The 22,803-nt window shown below is 45.4% G+C and overlaps 1 protein-coding gene across 1 annotated transcript in view; it reads right to left on the bottom strand.

Annotated features, from left to right (window-relative positions):
* The window catches only part of LOC144766730 (glycine amidinotransferase, mitochondrial-like), a 106,007-nt gene that overhangs the window by 50,870 nt on the left and 32,334 nt on the right, over positions 1 to 22,803 (bottom strand). The window contains exon 3 of the mRNA XM_078650487.1: positions 16,533 to 16,728. Within this exon, the coding sequence (XP_078506613.1) occupies positions 16,533 to 16,728 (196 nt within the window). The remainder of the gene's footprint in view (positions 1 to 16,532; positions 16,729 to 22,803) is intronic.

Here is a 22,803-nt window from a genome sequence, read left to right as displayed (position 1 = left end):
TAAGAACCATTCGTTCATCATCAATGGTCAAGAATGGGGGCTTTGAACTAAGAGCTTGAAGCTCACTTACCCTCCTTGCCAAGGTAATTGCGACCAGGAAGACCATCTTAAAAGACAAAAGTCTCCTGGGACACTTGTGCAAGGGTTCAATGGGAGAACCCATCAAGTAGGTTACGACAAGATTTAAGTCCCATGGAGGCACAATAAAGGGAGTAGGAGGGAATTTATTAGTGAGATCCTTAAGAAACCTTAAAACCACAGGAGATTTGAATAGAGACGGCTGATCTGGCAAACAGAGAAATGCCGACAATGCCGAAAGATAACCCTTGACTGTACCCACAGCAAAACCTTGCTGTGGCAAAGAAAGTGCAAACTGTAGTATATCAGACAAACGAGCCTTCAAAGGGTCAACGCTGCTGGTTAGGATTTCTCTCCACACCAAGATACAAATTTAGACCATCTGTACGAATAGATAGATTTAGTGGAGTCACGCCTGGCCGAAAAAATGACATCCACCACATCGTGTGGGAGAGAAAAGGAATTCAGGTTGCCCCGTTCAATCTCCAGGCATGAAGGTGTAAGGTCTGGAGGTGGGGGTGTAGAACCTGCCCTCCCATCTGAGAGAGGAGATTTGCCCTGCGAGGGAGACGGAGCGGCGGGCACAAGGAGAGGTGGAGAAGATCTGTGTACAACACCCTTCTTGGCCAATCCGGGGCGATCAATATAACTTGGGCCCGGTCTCGGCGAATCTTCCTCAGAACCCGAGGAATCAAGGGTATGGGGGAAACGCTTAAAGGAGCCGTGAGTCCCTACTCAACTGAAACGTGTCCCCCAAGGCTCCCCGCATCGGATACTGGAGGCTGCAGAATGACAGGCAGTGAGCATTCTCTTCAAAACAATCATCTTGAAGCTCACCTTCCTCCATCTCAGCCTCAGCCTCAGCCTCAGCCTCACTATACATTTGTTCTTCCAAGAGGCGCTGAGCATCCCTCCTAGATCTCTCCTTCAACAGCCGCGCCGTTTTACAGTGGGTTCACAGAACTACCAGTCTGTGGTCCTACCGTTTGGTCTTACTACTACTGCGCCTCGAGTTTTCACCAAGGTGATGGCTGTGGTGGCGGCACATCTCAGAAGATTGGGGATAGCGGTATTCCCGTATCTGGACGTTTGGCTGATCAAAGCCGAATCCCCAGAGATAGTGCTCCATCATTTGGAAGAAACAACTCAGTTGTTACACAGGTTGGGTTTTTCGATAAATGTACCCAAATCTTACCTGGTGCCCACCCAGCGCAACCTGTTCATAGGTGCGATACTGGACACAATTGTGTGTCGTGCATTCCCTCCACCTCAAAGGATTCGCGACATACAGGACTTAATTCCTTTATTTCACAATGGAGCGGTCGTTCCAGTCCTGAAGGTCCTTCTCCTGCTCGGTCTGATGGCTTCTTGCATTCTGTTGGTCAACCATGCACGCTGGCACATGAGGGCGCTCCAGTGGTGCCTCCGCAGGCAGTGGTATCAGCACAGCGGAGATCTCAGGGAGTCAGTGAGGGTCTCCAGAGAAACTGCAGCGGATCTGTCTTGGAGGGGCGTGGAAGGCAACCTGTCTCAGGGGAAGCCTTTTCAGTTGCCTCCTCCGGTGGCCACAGTGATAACGGATGCATCCACTCTACGTTGGGGTGCTCATCTGGGGGATCTGGAGGTCAAGGGTCTTTGGACTCCAAAGGAAAGGTTGCTTCACATCAACCTTCTGGAATTGCGGGCGATACGTTTGGCGCTCACGGCCTTCCTCCCTTCCCTTCGCGGTCCGTCGGCTCAAGTCCTGACGGACAACACCACCGCGATGTGGTATGTCAACAAGCAGGGAGGAGTAGGGTCGCAGTGTCTCTGCAGAGATGCTCTGCATCTCTGGTCCTGGGTTCAGGACCATTAGATTTGTCTGATGGCAAATCATCTGGCCGGGGTTCCGAACCTGCGTGCAGACAGTCTCAGTCAGCAGTTTTCGGCCAACCACGAGTGGAGGCTTCATCCAGAGGTGGTTTGTCACGTCTTTCGGACATGGGGGTGTCCTCAGATGGACCTGTTCGACACTCGCGAGAATGCTCACTGCCTGTCATTCTGCAGCCTTCAGTATCTGATGCGGGGAGCCTTGGGGGACGTGTTTCAGTTGATTTGGGACTCACAGCTCCTGTACGCATTTCCCCCATACCCTTGATTCCTCGGGTTCTGAGGAAGATTCGCCGAGACCGGGCCCAAGTTATATTGATCGCCCCGGATTGGCCAAGAAGGGTGTGGTACACAGATCTTATCCACCTCTCCTCATGCCCACGGCTCCGTCTCCCTTTCAGGGCAGATCTCCTCTCTCAGATGGAGGGGCAGGTTCTACACCCCCACCTCAAGACCTTACACCTTCATGCCTGGAGATTGAACGGGGCAACCTGAATTTCTTTTCTCTCCCACACGATGTGGTGGATGCCATTCTTTCAGCCAGGCGTGACTCCACTAAATCTATCTATTCGTACAGATGGTCTAAATTTGTATCTTGGTGTGGAGAGAAATCCGTTGACCCTTTGAAGGCTTGTTTGTCTGATATACTACAATTTGCACTTTCTTTGCCACAGCAAGGTTTTGCTGTGGGTACAGTCAAGGGTTATCTTTCGGCATTGTCGGCATTTCTCTGTTTGCCAGATCAGCCGTCTCTATTCAAATCTCCTGTGGTTTTAAGGTTTCTTAGGGGTCTCACTAATAAATACCCTCCTACTCCCTTTATTGTGCCTCAATGTGACTTAAAACTTGTCTTAACCTACTTGATTGGTTCTCACTTTGAACCCTTGCACAAGTGTCCCAGGAGACTTTTGTCCTTTAAGACGGTCTTCCTGGTCGCAATTATCTCGGCAAGGAGGGTAAGTGAGCATCAGTTTCTTAGTTCAAAGCCCCCATTCTTGACCATTCATGATGAACGAATGGTTCTTAGGACCAGGGCTGCTTTTCTGCCTAAGGTGGTAACTCCCTTCCATCTAGTACAGTCTATTATTACCCTTCCTACCTTTTATCCTCCCCCTCACCCTTCCAAGGAGGAGGAGAGACTACACTGTCTGGACCTTAAGAGGGCGGTGAGCTTTTATCTCGATAGGACTAAAGACTATTGTGTGGATGGCCAGCTCTTTGTGGGATTTGCTGGCAGCAAGAAAGGAAGAGCGGTGCACAAGCGCACTCTTTCAAGATGGATTATTCTATTCATCAAGATCTGCTACTCCTTGGCGGGTAAGGACCCTCCAGAGGGTATAAGAGCTAACTCTACTAGCGCAAAGTCAGCAACATCTGCTTTGTCTGGAGGTGTACCTGTTGAGGACATTTGTAGGGCGGCTACTTGGGCCTCCCTCCACACTTTTGCAAAGCATTACTGTTTGGATGCTGAGGTGAGGAGGGACAGTCACTTTGCGCGCTCTGTCCTCCAGGATTTTCTGGTATAGGAGAGTGGACACCCTCCTCTGGGAGTGGGGACGGCTGTGGGACTCTATTCACAAGGTGAAGAATCCACTGGCAGATGTATCTATCAGAAGAACAAGTTACTTACCTTCGGTAACGCTTTTTCTGGTAGATACAGTATCTGCCTGTGGATTCCTCACTGACCCACCCGCCTCCCCGTTGTCCACTTTTCTATACCTGAGTTGCTGTAATGTAATGTATATATATTTTATTGTCAAGGAAATGTTTTGTTTCAATTGGTTTCCTGCATTTGCTTCACACTGTGTGTGTTATCTTGACATTTATGTACTTTGTATACTGTGTACATATCATTTTGTCATTGGCCTGTCCGTGTGCCTCGAAGGCATGGAAAAAAGGGCGGAACTGATGTCATCACACCGGCGTGGGCCTATTATGGTGTCGGTGACGTCAGCGGAGTCGCGCGCGATGCCATGCCTCTATGACGTCGTCCACGTTGGCGCGGAGCTACAAAAAAGAATTTCAGAATGTTGCTGACGCAAGGGGGATATTCTCTCTTATACGTCTCTTCTTTCCCTCATAGTTTCTTTGACTACCAGCTACAAATATTCCAAAGTCACCCCAATCTGAAAAGTCCGAATGGTCCAAACCCAACATTGATAGATCATAACCTTTGCACATAATCCTCTCTCCTCCATCCTCATCCTTCTCAACCTCCAAGTAGTTGATCATGATGTGCTATTCACTATTGTGCCAAGTCGGGCATCACTGACTCTGCACTCTACTAGCTTTCCTCTCACAAACTTCATAAATGGTACTTGCAAGGAAATCTCTAGGATTCACCCTTTTCCATGCGTAGGATTACTGTAGAAAAGTGACACTTTTTAGCAGGGTACCCGATGCAATTTTGACAGAAAGCACACTGGGTTCCTGCTGTCCAGTTGCCATGTGCCAGATCTCTTTACCAATTCTGTACAATTGGTTCCCCATTTGGCAATACCTTTATCACCCCTTGTACATCCCTCGTAAATAGTACCCCTGGTACCTAGGGCAAGGAGAGTAAAGAGGGTCTCTAACAACTGCAGCATGTATTGTGCCATCCTAATGGATGCACACTGTCATTGCAGCCTATGTGGCATTGTGCAGAGAAAAGTAAAAACACAATATGGCACACCCCTTGTGTGCCATTCCTGCAGACTTTGCATGCAGTATAGGTAAGCTACCCACACAGCAGGCCTTACAACACTATGGCAGGGTGCACTTTACTACATGTGTGGACTCATCTACATGACCAGATCGGCAGAGAGGCTCGTCACTTGTGCAATGAGCACCAAGACACCGGTCTAGCAGTGGAAATCAAACACTAAAAATATAAGATATGCAACAGGGGAGCATGTACCTTACTAGGAAGAAAGCCTTAAAACAAGACTAACCCCTTCGCTGCGCCCGCCGGCCAACGGCCATTGTGAGCACTACCCCCATAGTGCTGCCCACGTCCGTTGGCAGATGCGGCACCGCACACTTATTCAAACTGCCGCAGCGCAGCTCAATTCATGCCACGGTTAAGCGGCTAAATTACTCTGATGAATTTACAAACGCCTGTGATTCTGGACAAATCACTTTTAATCTCCCAGTGCCTAACAAAACTGAATGTGTGCTCATGTAACACAACTGGTTCTTGTGTAAAACACTCTGCTACCCAATACCTTCAAGTCAAGTTTGCGCTAAATAAAACTGGTAAGAAAAATAATAATAATAATAAAAAACAAGCATTAGAAATGCAGTAGCTATTGTCATTGTAATTGGCTAAGTCTTTTTCCTATGTATTATGGAGTGTATGTATGTGGTATGTATTGGAATTATGAGGGTGGGATTGATTTTGCTAGTTGTGTAATTGTGTGGCATTGAATGCTGTGGAGTTGTTTTGTGTAGAGGTATTATCTGGCATCTGGGGCTGTGGAATTATGTGGATAGTTATTATGTGGTATTGAGTGTCCTTGAATTATGTGGAGTGGGATTGTGTGTCATGGAGTGTAATCATGTGGAATGGTATTTTGTATTGTTGAGTGGTATATAGTGGAGTGTAATTATGTGGTGTGCTGTTGAATTTTGTGGTAAGAACTTGAATTATGTGTTGTGAGTCGGATATATGTGGGTTGTAGTGGAATTGTGTTGTGGAGTGGAATTATGTGGGTTGGTGTTGAATTATGTGGTGTAGAATGCATTTGTGTGGAGTTAAATAGACTGGCATGCAGTGTGGCGTTGAGGCTATTTATGCGGAGTGTTGCTACATGGCATAGAGTGTAGTTTTGAAGAGTTTATTTATGTGGTATTTGCGTCCTTCTCTCAAACTGTTTTATAACACTGAATTCAATGAACTAGTCAAAGCGAGTAGACCATCTGGCTCTCCAGCAGCCCTCTCAGCAACAAATGTTTTCAAAAGCAGTGTTCTAACATGTGCTATGTCTAAACCAAGACTCAAGACTGTTTCAGACTGGCTACATTAGAAAAACTATAGAGCAAGATTTGAGATCTTGAGCACATTAGCCTAAATTCTGTGGTTCTCTGTTCTGTCTGTGAAATGTAAGGCAACTTTTAGAGATGAGCACTTCTCAGTAGCCATTATGTTTGACAATATATTAACTTCTAGTGATGGAGTTATGCAATGCCCGGGACATTTCAGTGAGTATTACAGTTTATGTTTTTTAGATGAGTAAGAGAGGTGAAATGTGACATGCATTAAAAAATGCAAGTGATCACTGTTTATTTCACTTTGCAGCCCGCATGTTAAGTGTTCACCCTTTCAATCTGTTTGTATTAAATATTTAGTGTCACAATCATAAATACCTAACTGGGTTACAGGCCTAATTGCACACCACACTATTAAAAAATAAATGAATGGTCACTTCAAACAACACTGATGTGCATTAACGCTGACATGCTGCGTTGCCCAGGCTTCAAGATGTACGTGGGTCAGTGTAGGTTGTGCCTGACAAGCACTGAGTAAACAGTATGCCGGCTGGAGCTGGCAGGAAGTGCAGGTAAATCACCTGTGGAATGAGACAATCAGAGCCGGCAGCTGTGGCCCATTATCAAACAAGCTGCAACAAGATAACTTTCTTTCTTTTGTTTAGATGGCAAGCTATGTTATGTTATGTTACTTCCATTTCTAAAGCGCACAGCTGCCCCAGCAAAGGGGCGTCCCGGCGCTATACCTGGGGAAGAAACATAACTCAGTAAAGGCAAAGAATTTGAAATAGAGTCCTAAAATCCAGTAGGAAAAATAAACGCAAGCAAGCAGGAGCCCATTTTAAATAAACTCCGTTTCACCAACTCAGTAAATAGATGTGTAAAGTGAAAGCAGCCCGTGTGTCTAACAACCTCACACGAGTTACTGTCAAAAAAACTAAGTTCCACAAACTCTTTGTAAAAATTGACCGACTGATAATTGTGAAAAAGAAGATTTTGTGTAAACTTATGTTTTTGAAGTTCCAAAACGTATTTCTCGCAGACATGTGACCTCTTTAGCGGCAGTCGTGAGCTGATACACAAAGCGTGAATGCGTGGGGGATGATTGTGTGAAAAGTAGTCCTGCCCTGAGAGCCTGAAAACGGATGTGAGGAACGCGTCTCAGGCAAATATTTGAGAGTGTCCGGAATTACGGGAGCGTTAACCTAGGAGTCTGTCTTGACAACCTCACACCAGTTACTGGAAAAAACCTTCAACAAGCACCTCCCAAAATTTACCAACTGTTAACTATTTAAAAACATGGTATAAATTTGCATACCTGTGTCCACAAAAATTAATTAACCGTTAATTAAGACTTTTTTAAATATATACTCACGTTTCTGAAGTTCTAAAAGACACGTGTTTCCACCAGAACCGTGACATTTTCAGCTGATACACAAAGCGTGAATGCCTGGGGGAGGATTGTGTGAAAAGTAGTCCTGCCCTGAGAGCCTGAAAACGGATGTGAGGAACGCGTCTCAGGCAAATATTTGAGAGTGTCCGGAATTACGGGAGCGTTAACCTAGGAGTCTGTCTTGACAACCTCACACCAGTTACTGGAAAAAACCTTCAACAAGCACCTCCCAAAATTTACCAACTGTTAACTATTTAAAAACATGGTATAAATTTGCATACCTGTGTCCACAAAAATTAATTAACCGTTAATTAAGACTTTTTTAAATATATACTCACGTTTCTGAAGTTCTAAAAGACACGTGTTTCCACCAGAACCGTGACATTTTCAGCTGATACACAAAGCGTGAATGCCTGGGGGAGGATTGTGTGAAAAGAAGGAGTGCCCTAAAGCTTGAACACTGATATGAGTATCGCACCTGGGGCAAATGTTTTGTGGGGAGAGCGCTAACCTAGCTGAAAGAGGGACTTCAGTGCCTCTGTTTATATCAAGATGTCTACTGTTTATTTTTCACTCTATAACTCATTTTAGATTACCTTTAACCTTGCCACTTCAAATTCAAATTTTCTTTATTCGGTACTTAAAAAGATAGCATTAAAGAGCATGAAAATCGATACATACAGTATTTAAAAGCATTTTAAATAACATTTGTTTAAAAATTACGGTTAAAACAAAATCTAAAAAAACAGGGGAAAAAAACCTTGCCACTTGTTGAAGGCAAGAACGCGATGGGAACCGCCCAGAGTGAACAGCCTGCACTGCATGCCAGTATATAGGCTGCTCATACCTAAAGACTGTTGGCCGAGCACTGCGACTGCCCTGCACAGAAGCAAAGGGGTTGGGCACGCTCTCATCACCAAGTGCCTAGTGCTCGCGCCTATAAAGCATGCTGCTTGTACAGAGGGGGCACTGCAGTAGCAGCTTCACAAGAGTAACAAGTCCAAGACTCCTTAAAACAAAGCCCCAAAACAACTAACACCTTACTAAAAAAAAGCCCAAATGACATTCAACAAAAAAAACTGTTAAACGCCTAACAAATATAACCTTCACGGAAACATTTGGAACTGCCGTGATTTTACCTGTTCAAAAAGGGGGTGGTGATGGACAGAGTATCTGAGTCAGATCAGGGCTTGATCTGTTGACTGGGTAGGAGTGTTCTGATTAACTCAGATACTCTGTCCATCACCACCCCCTTTTTGAATCGTTTTGGCCACCACAAGTGTGGCAGGGTATACTCAGATGTGAGTCCCTTGCTCACTGCACCATCAGGATTAAAGCAAGCCAGGCCGAAGACGGCTGTAATGCCAGAAACCGGTCCCCGGAAGCTTGTTTCCTTCCCAGTAAAGAATTGGCTTGGTAGTTTGGTCTGCCCTGTTCCCATGATGCACTGGGCCAGGGACAGACTAATTTGCATATAGCCAGGTTCTGAACTGGGATGGTGCAGTGAGCTAAAAAACGGTGATGGATCAAGCTCTGATCTGTTGACTGGGTAGGAGTGTCCTGATTAACTCAGATACTCTGTCCATCACCACCCCCTTTTTGAATCGTTTTGGCCACCACAAGCGTGAAAGGGTATGCTCAGATGGGAGTCCCTTGCTCACTGCACCATCAAGATTCAAGCAAGCCGGGCCGAAGACGGCTGTAATGCCAGAAACCGGTCCCCGGAAGCTTGTTTCCTTTCCAGTAAAGAATTGGCTTGGTAGTTTGGTCTGCCCTGTTCCCATGATGCACTGGGTCAGGGCCAGACTAATTTGCATATAGCCAGGTTCTGAACTGGGATGGTGCAGTGAGCTAAAAAACGGTGATGGATCAATCCCTGATCTGTTGACTGGGTAGGAGTGTTCTGATTAACTCAGATACTCTGTCCATCACCACCCCCTTTTTGAATCGTTTTCGCCACCACAAGCATGGAAGGGTATGCTCAGATGTGAGTCCCTTGCTCACTGCACCATCAGGATTCAAGCAAGCCGGGCCGAAGACGGCTGTAATGCCAGAAACCGGTCCCCGGAAGCTTGTTTCCTTTCCAGTAAAGAATTGGCTTGGTAGTTTGGTCTGCCCTGTTCCCATGATGCACTGGGCCAGGGACAGACTAATTTGCATATAGCCAGGTTCTGAACTGGGATGGTGCAGTGAGCTAAAAAACGGTGATGGATCAAGCCCTGATCTGTTGACTGGGTAGGAGTGTTCTGATTAACTCAGATACTCTGTCCATCACCACCCCCTTTTTGAATCGTGATCTTACCTGTGGCAGTTAAATTGCTTGTTAGACACCGGAGCCGCCGCGTCAGCCTGCCTCCCGCCGCCGCACACTCTGTCACCCTGAGTGTGGCCGCTGTGCGGAGAGCGGGTCCAGGTGCTCCAGGGTACTCCAACTCCCAGCACCCTTTGCGGCCGGAAGCCGCGCATCAGTCAATCGCGCCAGGAGGCGCATAAAGATCAGCGTGACTCGTTGCGGAGTGGGGAACTTTCACGGAAACATTTGGAACTGCCGTGATCTTACCTGTGGCAGTTAAATTGCTTGATAGACGCCGGAGCCGCCGCGTCAGCCTGCCTCCCGCCGCTGCACACTCTGTCACCCTGAGTGCGGCCGCTGTGCGGAGAGCTGGTCCAGGTGCTCCAGGGGACTCCAACTCCCAGCACCCTTTGGGGCCGGAAGCCGCGCATCAGTAAATCGCGCCAGGAGGCGCATAAAGATCAGCGCGACTCTTTGCGGAGCAGGGAGCTTTCACGGAAACATTTGGAACTGCCGTGATCTTACCTGTGGCAGTTAAATTGCTTGTTAGACACCGGAGCCGCCGCGTCAGCCTGCCTCCCGCTGCCACACACTCTGTCACCCTGAGTGCGGCTGCTGTGCGGAGAGCGGGTCCAGGTGCTCCAGGGGACTCCAACTCCCAGCACCCTTTGCGTCCGGAAGCCGCACATCAGTCAATCGCGCCAGGAGGCGCATAAAGATCAGCGTGACTCCCTGCATCGCTGGAGCGCGCAGGCAGCGCCGGGTGAGGCCCGGGCGAAGGGCAGGTCGTCTGTAGCCATCCGGGGCCGGATGGGCTGGGCTGGGCCACCCCCCTTGACTCTTCACCAACACAGAACCTGGAGGTAAGACTTTTTGACATTTATTCAAGGTTTACGTGGTGGAATCTATACATACACCATGACTGATATCCTGAGCTTAGGACAAAGAATTTCTATAGGAGGATCTGTGCAAGGGACTCATTTATCACAAGGGCTAGCTCAGTTTTAGAGAAAGAAATTATGTTAACTGAGCGACGTATATCGCTAGAACTGCAGAGAAAACGCTCATCTATAGGGACTATTCAATCAGTCAAAACCCCAACGCATGTTAGCACCCAGGGCCGGAATGGCCATAGCGGGCACCGGGCGTTTCCCCGGTAGGCCGCTAGGGCAGGGGCCGGTTTTGGGTCCCTGGGGGCCGTTTTTGTTACCGGGGGTCAGCAATATCGGCCCGGGTAACAAATTCGGCCGGAACTGACCCTCGCAAACTGCTCGGCTGCACTCCCCCTCACCCGGGGGGGGGGGGCAGCTGAGCAGTTTGCCAGGGCCGGCTTATGTTCCCAGTCCGGCCCTGTTAGCTCCCGCTCTGTACTAACTAGCGTTATAGGTATTCCCCCTCAGTTACAGGATCTCCCAGCATCCTTATTGAACCAACATGATTCCGCTAGCATTGACATTAGCCTGGACACTATATCTCTTTCCTCACCGGAAGAATCGTTAATATCAGTTCCTAGTAGCCAGGCTTTAGAAAAGCCGACCAGTATTAAACAACCAGGGCCGCCTATCCCCATGAAAAGAAAGAGAGGTGGGACAAAACAAAAGGGAAGTCGAGCTAAAGCTTGCCGAGCTGAAGGGACGCCCATCAAGTCTAAAAGCGTAGAAACAAGTGAATCCATCCAGGGTCACCTTATAACATATCTTGAGCAAGTTTTCATGAAAAATTTTGAACATCTGAATATGTTGTTGTCTTTGCCTCTAATTGAGAGGATTAAATGTATGACTAAGCAAAAAGGGTCCATTACAGACATGGGAATTGCCAACTCTAATCTACTGAAAGAAATGGCAAATAAAAGAAACACCCCCACTGTAGCGGAGACAACGATAGTGTCAAATGCCCCCAATAATGTAGCTAATAGAAAGCTGCCACCTAAAACCCATGTTCAAACCATTACGGGCGCTCATACAAGGAACCCAGCCCCCAAGCCTATCACCCTTGGGGAAACATCAGAAAAAATGCAAGTCAAATTGATAAATCAGGAAATACAGGGTAAGAATCAGAAGAATACCCACAAGGAGAGACAGATCATAGGACATGCTCAGTACATAGACCTCCCACCGGAGGCTGAACCCTTTGTTATTGTCCTTACCGGGGTACCACAGCTGACGGCAGGATCATTTGAAAGTTACCAGACTCTTAAAAACAAAGTCATGTACTGACTAAGAGCTAATAGGCCTTTACCGCCCAATCTGGATGGTGAAATTCTACATGTCAGAAGGCTGGACTGGATGGGAAAAAGACCGAAGGATGTATTGGGGAATATAATTGTTATAAACTTTAGGGATCGTAGGGTGTCAAACTACATCCGAGACTAGTTTCCAGGAGACTGCGAGGGAGGGATATCTACCAGAGACTTAGGTTATTTTTACCCAAAAGCCCTAATGGGAAACCCACAGAGACCAAGAAATTGTAACACCCTCTTTGATATGCCCCCCATGTTTAATGTCGCTACCTCAAATCGCTTCTCTTCATTGATGGGGATGGAGGGGGTCGACTGACTGCCGTCAGGTAGTGATAACATTGTGAGGGATTGTGGACTCCTCCCAATCTCAGGTGATAAGAAAGCAAGTAAGAAAACCGGGCAAACTAATGTAAATAGCATGGTGGAAGGGGCAGGTAATATTGTAAATAATACATACAAAAGTCAATTAGTTATTTCCTGGAACATCGCGGGATTAAGGAATAAAATGGGAGATCAGGAATGGCAAGATACAATATCTTAAATATAACATTCTGTGTTTCCAAGAAACGTGGCTGGCTTATGAGTTACATCTGAGGGGCTATCGAACCTTCAATACACCAGCCACCCCAAGCAAAAATAGTATCAACGGTAGAAATAAAGGTGGGTTGTGCACCTATACCTTAAACACATCCGACATAACAGTTCTCAAATTTATCTCAGCAGAGTACTATCAAATTATATTAGTGAGCTGGCCGGGAATAAAAAAGCAAGCTATCATAAATTTTTATAACAACGCCCATGCTCCCTTATGGGACGGCATTATTTGTAACTTACGAAGGCATATAAAAACATTAGAGCAATTAGGTGGCGGTGATTTGATTCTCTTTTGGCTGGGCGATTTCAATAGTTTTATTTGTACCAGCAATAATACAGGTACATGCCTTCTGAAGGATAATAGAGAAGAAGCTTTGACCCACTTCATTCACTCAGGGATAGGGGACCTGTTGAACAGTTTGATTTCTGAGTTCGATATGGGTTTTATTAACGAATTTTGCACCCCAATGGCGGATATTGCACCAACTTCCAATGGAAGAGGGGTAAACTCGATAATTGACTTTACCCTTCTGTCACGTATGCACAGGTTATTAGTGCGATCCTGGGAGACTCTAGATCTTGCATATAGTGATCATTACCCAATAGCGGTCTCCCTGACATCTCAGGCACAGGCAAAACCTAACAAGATGACTTATCACAAGCCTATAACTTTAGGTTGCACAAATGGTTACACCATCAAGTGGGGGAGAATTGACCCAAAAATCTTCCTAGAGAGGCTGGTCACCAAAGATTTTGAGCATTTGTTAATCTGTTTGTCTGAAACTGAAGGTCATCAACAAATCCTTGCATCCTTTGTGGTGATTACGGGCGAGATAAAGAATCTGTTGATTGCCACCTACATAAACCGCCCTCCTAAAGGGAAATTGCTCGAAGGCCCACAAAAAATTAATATCAGCTTTGCATGAATCCCCAAGGTCACTGGAATTAGTCAGACAGGCAAGAAAATCATACAGAGATGCCATAGCTAACAGGAAGTTAGAACTAAAGCAAGAAATTTGGCAGAGCCTCCATGAAGCTTGTTTAAAAAATGATAAAACTGCATTCTGGAGGGCAGTAAATGCTCCCTTTTTCTCAGAAAGAGACACTGACATCATTGAAGTAGTAGTCCCAGGAGATGTATGGGTTAACCATTATTCTAACTTTTATAAAAGATCTGACACAAGGCTGCATAATAATCCCATTGATAATCAAGAGAATTCAGAGGCGTTTCATTTGGGGATTATTTTTGACCATAAGGAGGTTATAAGGGCCATTAAAGAAAGTGCCCCTGGAAAGGCACCGAGACCAGACTGCGTCCCGATTGATATATACAAATCGGAACTAGCATTGTGGTCACCTATCATAACTAACGTCTTAAATAGTGTTAATGCCTTAGGCTTTATTCCAATTTGGCCGGAGGCTATAGTGGTGCCGATTTGGAAGAAGGGAGACAGGAACGATCCTGCCTGCTACCGACCAATATCCCTCTTGGACGCTTTAATGAAGGTAGCAGGCAGGATCGTTCTTAAAAAGTTACCGGAGTGGGCGGAAGAGAATGAGATTATCCCTAATTTACAATATGGCTTCCGCTCAGGTAAATGGACGATTGGACAGGGCCTTAACATAGCCTTGCTAGCAGCAAAATACACACAAGCAAAAAATGAAGCCCTTTTCGTAACGTTCGTGGATTTAAGCTCCGCGTTCGACTGCGTAGACCACTCCATGCTATGGGAGACATTAGCCGACATAGGCATGGAGTTGCAGATTATAACATTCATTAAAGAACTATATAGGGACGCAGGTGCGAGGGTGAGGTATGGGAGGGATGGTGCATGCTCTAACAAATTTAAAATCAAAAGAGGAGTAAGGCAGGGGTGCATTCTGGCACCCTTCCTATTCATTCTTTATATTAATAGTGTGGGCCAGCACCTCAAGTCCTTCCAATGCGATTACCCGGCGGTGGGGGGATTCCTATCCCCATCCTCCTTTACGCGGATGACGCCGCTATTATATAACGAACAGTTATTGGTCTCCAACGGGCAGTGGTCAAGTTCTCAGATTATATGGATATGCGGGGGCTAGAGATCAATGTCTCCAAGACATACTCCATGAGATGTGGTACCTCTTTAAAATCTAATAAGGCAATCTACCTGAATAAAAGAAAAATCGAAAATACTACTAATTTGAACTACTTGGGAGTAACCTTCGATAGTGGGGGTAACTGGACTAAGGCGGTACAGGCCAGAAATCTGGCGATCACTAGAGCAAAGGGAGCCTTGAAAAACTTTTCAAGGAAGTTAGGTGGTCGCCCCGTCAAAGAACTTTTGCAAATATATAAAGCTAAGTGTATCCCTACTGGCACTTATGGAGCGGGCATCTGGGGTTTTGTTAAAACCGACCAGATACAACGCACAGAAAATGATTTTATTCGCTACCTGCTCGCGACACCAACATCTATGTCTATTTTTTTTAGCCATAGGGAACTGGGCATTGCACACATAGAAGATACAATTAAATCCGCTCCACTCCTCCTGTGGTACAAAATCTGGGTTACCCCAGAATCATCACTTAATAGAGAGGTTATCTCGGACTGCTTACAGTTAGATGGAGGGAGAAATATTAAATGGCTGCAATATGTAAAAACTATAGCAATAGATATTGGTCATATAGAATATTTTGAGAATCCTCTGTGTTTGGAATTTGTCCCAAGACGGGTGTTGAAAAAGATGATCATGGACTTCTTAGATAATAAAAGATGGCTCTCCGTAAAACACAAACTCACTGCCAAAATGTGTCAGGGTTTTACTTTACTACACAGGCATACAGCCATATCTATTGCTGGACCCTAGTCCTTTTTCGAGAATGCTACTGACCAGGTTTCGGGCCGACACTTTTTTCCGACTGATAACATTCTCCAATCGTAATGACTGGTCAAAACATCTGGGGAAATGCCCTTGTGGCGGTCGTTCACAGCAATCGAATATTCATTCGATTCTTTTCTGTACATTTTTTGAGGCACCCGGGATATTGTTTTTGAAACCAATCTTTATAAATTGGGGCACAAGAGGATGCCGGGCAGTGCATTATAAATTAAAGCAGCTGGAAGCAGCCCTGGAGGTCAAAGCAGTGGCTTCTTATCTAAGAATTTTGATTGCCTTGAGGAAGACCATGTAACTTAGGAGAATTGTTCAGAGTGTTAGCAAATTCATGTTTTTTATTGTGACCTTTTTAATCTTGTTCTTACACTAAACAACTTTTATGTAATATAAGTAATTTTATCTGTTTTTAAACTACGCGTTAACAGTTTTATTTAAAGTATGTAATATTAGATTAGCTAGCTTTTCAGTATGTCTTGTTATTCGTAACAATAGGTACACTGCTGGGAACATAGTATATCTTTGTGAACTTTGCTGATTAATTGAATTGATTTTATTGAATATATTGTATGTATGTGCTTTTATGATTTTGTCTAAAAATCGAATAAAGCTAAATAAACTGAAACTGAAACCAACAAAGAGGATCATTGCAAAAGACATACTCCCAATACAACTCTGGAATTAGGAGGAGGTGGGAGGCAGGAAAACTATATTTAAATGTAATCAGCTATGGCAAATAGAAACAGAGCAGGAAACGAAAAAAAAGTAGTCCCCTGAGAACAGACAAATAACTGTAGTGTGATGAAATAGTACTTAGTTCCTGCTGCATGGGAGGAACGGAAGAGAAAAAGGAGGGACAAAGAGGCAGGACAGACCACTGGCAAGCAAGGATTTTTGGAGGACACTAAAACAAACAAATCAAAAGCAGGAGTATAGCTGTAAGCCACACTTACAACAGCTCGACCTAAAAAGAAAAGAAAAGAAGAAATAAAAATCCACACATATTAATGTATTATAACGGCAAACCTGCAGACCAGATTCAAACACCAGGATGCACGGCCCCTCGATCTTTTGCATCTCAAGCAAACACGTCATCACACCCTTGAATAACAGAATGTTAAAGGGGCCATTAGATATCGAGTTCAGAAACTGCAAACCATCCCTTACTGGTGCTCTTTTAGGTGTTTTGGGAAGTATCTATGTTATATCGCTGTGGCTTACCAGAAGACTCAAAATCCGGAGTTTTATACTGGACTGACCAGTCAACTATTTCTGGTCTCCTCACAGTCACCCCTTCCATTTTCAGTATATGGCACATTTCCTCTATCTCAGCAACAGCCTTTTTGACATGTTCACAAGGGAAGCTCTGCCCCCCATGCTTCTGGTAAAATGGCCAGAGTTTTTCATGAATGTTTGCCTAAAAGAGAATAGGACATATTAATAAAAAAAGAAAAAGTCAAACGTTCTCTCTCCAACATCTTAAATCAATGGAACACGATCTTGCAAAGCATGTTTTCTAAAATGCTATTTCCTCTTTTTGTGCACAAACAGTCTATATGTTTCAGTGCTTTAATTGCACTAAAATGCAATTGCTTCAAAAACCATATTTTAAAGGGACAGAGATTTTTCAAAGTATTGAGGAAAAGACATAATGCCAGCCTCTGAAGAAATGGGCTATTGCCCATTGTTTAATTTGTAAACTCTTCATGAAAGCTGAAGCAAAACCAGATAATTTAAACTGAAATCATTGCTCATTGTTAAATGAACGTCCCAGGAGAAATTTCAAACACCTCTGAATTTAGTAAATGTTTATTGTTTAGTTGGCAGGCTATTGAGAAAGGTAAGCAAAATCTGAAAATCCTATCTACAATGAGGGCCCATTGTTAGTTGAATACTGCAGAAGTAGTCTAAAGAATCTCTCAGCACAACCACAGCATATTATTTAATCAATAGTCTATTAATGCTATTATTGAAAGCAAAACACAGTGAAAGCAATCAAGGCTTTGTTAGTTCTAGAATGCTGACAGAGGGCTCAATAATCTCTGATTCGTATAGTCAGAATTTTAAGAAAGCAAACATTGGAACCATGTATTATTCTTAGCTACATTATTAAATATTCCCTCTTCTTTTGACTACAGACAATCAATATAGTTTAGTATTTTACTAGCTGCCTTCAAACAATCTTACCCTGTTTAAGAAAATCATGTATACTAAGTGCACTATAACATGTAATAGACAACATATATGTCAGGTAACTTTTTTGAAACATTCTTATATTGCTATCTCAAGGTTCTGGTGACATTTACAAACCATCCAGCTTTCTGCTCTGTATATTATAAACTCACCACCAACCCGAGGGGTCAATTTTTATGGGATAAAGCATCCCCTGCTGTATGACCTAACAGTGAAACAAGGCAAAAGCCCAGGGGGCATATTACCAACGTTAAGCGATATTTATCGCTAACGATGCTTAGCAACGAATTCTTTAACGCTAAGCATCGTCAGAAATTATCGCAGATAAACCTTGCTATTATCAAGGTTTATTGCAAATGCGATAAAAAACGGCCGCAATGCCTGAATATCGCTGAAAAGTCTGCGATATTCATGCATTACCGAGCTAATGATCTTAGCCATGTTATCCACCTCCCATTGGATAACATGGCTAAGAACTGCTCAGGGCAGGTGTTAGTTTTTGGAGATATTCGCGCTTAGCGCGAATATCTCCAAAAGTTGGTAATAGGAGATGCCCACTTTGCATGTCATTAGTGATAAATATCTCCGACATGTAAATGTAGTTGAGCTTATATAGCGCACAGCTACCCGCAGTGGGTTTCCGAGCGCTTGCTTAGGGAACCCATCCTGGTATTCCCCTGTGAGATAGCAGGGTATCCACAAGGTGAAAGTCAGGCATCCCGCCGCGAGGGGCCGTTGTGGAGATTAAGCAAGCTATTGCCCAGAGTCGCAGAGTGTGAACCCGTGAGTCGAGGAGGCACCGGGGCGAGAATTATCGAGTCCGTGGAATTTTTAGCCCAAGACCCGCCGAGGCGGGGAATTGAACCCTGGTCTAGGACTGATCTCAGCTTCCGGGTCTGCTGCCTCTAACCCCTGAGCCACACTTCTCCACTATGCAAAGCGGGGCCCAAGATGGTCGCTATCTCCTACTAGCTGTCGCTAACTGGTGTTAGCGACAGCTAGGTAATAGGGAGATAATTTTATCTCCGCTTTCTTGGCTTTTAAAGCCAGAAAAGCGGAGATAAACCCCCTTGATAATATGCCCCCAGGTTCCTTAATATGGTCATGAAACTCTGAGATGATTTAAAATACCCTTATAATGTACATCAGGGAGTACTTTATTCCTTAGAATGCATGGATTCCCCATAACACTTGGGAGGGCATAGGGTGTTATGGCCAGACCTGCTGACTCTAAAAAATGGGGAACCAGGTTAGAGTCCTGGCATTGGCTCAATTTTCTATGATTCTAGGCAAATCCCTAACACAATTAGAATCTCAAGTGAAAAATTAAATACAGTAAAAAGCAGTTAGATATTTTTTGCAAACTGTATTACTACCCCAGTTTACACATGCGAAATAGTATTGGGGATATCTTCATGAGTCACTGATTTGCAGTATATGCACATGTTTCATCTACCTACAACTTTTTTCTTATGGCTGTTCTCTTGTTTTTTGTTTTCTTTGCCTCTATATGTTAGTTTACCGTTACAGTGTTGACGGCCACTGTTATAAATGCAAAAATAAAGTACCTTAAAATGAATATATTTGTTGAAAAAAGATATTAGAATAAGCTTAATGCAAGTCGCATTTAAAAAATTGCTGTAACTCAGAATTTATAGAAACCCCGAAAAGTGAATCGGGCTTTCCTATATTACCTACAGCGTGTAGAAATAACATTTTCCCATAAATATCTCTTGACTGCTTTTCACTGTTCATCTAGAAAAAAGCTCTAGACATGTAATGGTTCTAAATGAATATTCCAGGTAAATGGTGGGGTTAGCAATGCTAAATTTATAAATGTTTGAGGGTAAACTGTTCTAGAAAAAGTGAATCTTAGCCCAAGTACCCATCCTCCAATCTGACTTCGTTATTTGAGTAGTTTGTTTTCCTACTCTAAAATTTTGAGGGCAACTAACTGACTTTTATATGTGAATCCATTAGAGTGGTGACCGGTTTAGATTCAGAAGGGCTGGATTCATGACAGATTTTCAGGCTAATCACGGCTTTAGCAATTTAGTTTCGTTTAGAGTCATTACCTGTAAATGTAACTGTTGTGACTCAATCAAGAATCCTGGGGCAGTTGCTGGTAATGGGCCACACCCACCCAATGTTTGACAGATATGTGGATTGTAACTGCAAAAATTAATTCCCATCCATATTTCTTTAATAAAACATTGCCTGTGTTTGCCTGATGTGGGGCATGTTAACACGGATGCCGTCACACAAGCCAGACAGTTTTTCCAAGACACATGTCTAATTGTACATATCCCAGTCATTGTGACTAGTAAGCGAGCCCCGGCTATCACTACTTGAGGGTCCTTGTGGACCACCCACTGATGACACTAAGAAGTGTCAGATTTTGAAGTGTCAGCCTTGTCCTCCTGGGGCGGTCCCTTTACTGCTTTAGCTGCCTCTACCCTACCCTGCTCCCAAGTCGTCACTCAGTGTGGTCATCAAACAATATTGACATCACCCACCCAAGCCTGTGAGGAGTTGAGAAATGGAGGGGCTACCAGAGGCGGTCATTGCAATGGGACATACCAGTCTGTGAGTGACAGGATGTCACTCTGTCAAAAGCTGTAAACAGATACATAGAGCATGCTTCCACTGTGCCTCATGGGTCTGTTCAGAGCCTTTCAGCTAGAGAGTGCTTTCGTCTCTTGAACTGGACTGGTGTACAGCAACCACTGACTACTGCTGGGACTGGACTGGTGTACAGCAACCACTGACTACTGCTGGGACTGGACTGGTGTACAGCAACCACTGACTACTGCTGGGACTGGACTGGTGTACAGCAACCACTGACTACTGCTGGGACTGGACTGGTGTACAGCAACCACTGACTACTGCTGGGACTGGACTGGTGTACAGCAACCACTGACTACTGCTGGGACTGGACTGGTGTACAGCAACCACTGACTACTGCTGGGACTGGACTGGTGTACAGTAACCACTGACTACTGCTGGGACTGGACTGGTGTACAGCAACCACTGACTACTGCTGGGACTGGACTGGTGTACAGCAACCACTGACTACTGCTGGGACTGGACTGGTGTACAGCAACCACTGACTACTGCTGGGACTGGACTGGTGTACAGCAACCACTGACTACTGCTGGGACTGGACTGGTGTACAGCAACCACTGACTACTGCTGGGACTGGACTGGTGTACAGCAACCACTGACTACTGCTGGGACTGGACTGGTGTACAGCAACCACTGACTACTGCTGGGACTGGACTGGTGTACAGCAACCACTGACTACTGCTGGGACTGGACTGGTGAACAGCAACCACTGACTACTGCTGGGACTGGACTGGTGTACAGCAACCACTGACTACTGCTGGGACTGGACTGGTGTACAGCAACCACTGACTACTGCTGGGACTGGACTGGTGTACAGCAACCACTGACTACTGCTGGGACTGGACTGGTGTACAGCAACCACTGACTACTGCTGGGACTGGACTGGTGTACAGCAACCACTGACTACTGCTGGGACTGGACTGGTGTACAGCAACCACTGACTACTGCTGGGACTGGACTGGTGTACAGGAACCACTGACTACTGCTGGGACTGGACTGGTGTACAGCAACCACTGACTACTGCTGGGACTGGACTGGTGTACAGCAACCACTGACTACTGCTGGGACTGGACTGGTGTACAGCAACCACTGACTACTGCTGGGACTGGACTGGTGTACAGCAACCACTGACTACTGCTGGGACTGGACTGGTGTACAGCAACCACTGACTACTGCTGGGACTGGACTGGTGTACAGCAACCACTGACTACTGCTGGGACTGGACTGGTGTACAGCAACCACTGACTACTGCTGGGACTGGACTGGTGTACAGTAACCACTGACTACTGCTGGGACTGGACTGGTGTACAGCAACCACTGACTACTGCTGGGACTGGACTGGTGTACAGTAACCACTGACTACTGCTGGGACTGGACTGGTGTACAGCAACCACTGACTACTGCTGGGACTGGACTGGTGTACAGCAACCACTGACTACTGCTGGGACTGGACTGGTGTACAGCAACCACTGACTACTGCTGGGACTGGACTGGTGTACAGCAACCACTGACTACTGCTGGGACTGGACTGGTGTACAGCAACCACTGACTACTGCTGGGACTGGACTGGTGTACAGCAACCACTGACTACTGCTGGGACTGGACTGGTGTACAGGAACCACTGACTACTGCTGGGACTGGACTGGTGTACAGTAACCACTGACTACTGCTGGGACTGGACTGGTGTACAGCAACCACTGACTACTGCTGGGACTGGACTGGTGTACAGCAACCACTGACTACTGCTGGGACTGGACTGGTGTACAGCAACCACTGACTACTGCTGGACTGGACTGGTGTACAGCAACCACTGACTACTGCTGGGACTGGACTGGTGTACAGCAACCACTGACTACTGCTGGGACTGGACTGGTGTACAGCAACCACTGACTACTGCTGGGACTGGACTGGTGTACAGCAACCACTGACTACTGCTGGGACTGGACTGGTGTACAGTAACCACTGACTACTGCTGGGACTGGACTGGTGTACAGCAACCACTGACTACTGCTGGGACTGGACTGGTGTACAGTAACCACTGACTACTGCTGGGACTGGACTGGTGTACAGCAACCACTGACTACTGCTGGGACTGGACTGGTGTACAGCAACCACTGACTACTGCGACTGGACTGGTGTACAGCAACCACTGACTACTGCTGGGACTGGACTGGTGTACAGCAACCACTGACTACTGCTGGGACTGGACTGGTGTACAGCAACCACTGACTACTGCTGGGACTGGACTGCCCAAGACTGCATGGACTGGATGGAGGACAAGGCTTTCCTGTCTTGAGCTTCACCCAGGAATGTGAGCAATTCAAAACTGACAGGGAAACGGGTCCCTTTCGGGCACTATCTTCATGTCCTTATACTTAAAGTTTTAAACATTCAATGTTCAGAAATCATGCACTGTTTTTTTGCCAGTAAACTCTTGCCTGGCAACAACACTGAAGAACTTCTAAACAATGAATGCTAATAACATTAAAGCAATCCTTAGCGTTTTAGTGCCTGTCATTTACATTTCATGAATGTATCTTGCATTCACTAGGAGTTTTATATTTAAAAGATCTTGCGTTTCTGTGTTTTTTGTGTTTTGAATATTACTCTTGTCTAATGCATGCTTTTAACTGAGTAGCCAGTGTTTGTGAGTGCGCAATCCACGAATGAAAAG

Source organism: Lissotriton helveticus, chromosome 1_1, assembly GCF_964261635.1.
Source record: "Lissotriton helveticus chromosome 1_1, aLisHel1.1, whole genome shotgun sequence".
In the NCBI taxonomy this organism is placed as follows: Eukaryota; Metazoa; Chordata; class Amphibia; order Caudata; family Salamandridae; genus Lissotriton; species Lissotriton helveticus.
Note: the sequence above shows the minus strand (reverse complement) of the source record. Positions and strands in the feature narration are given on the sequence as shown.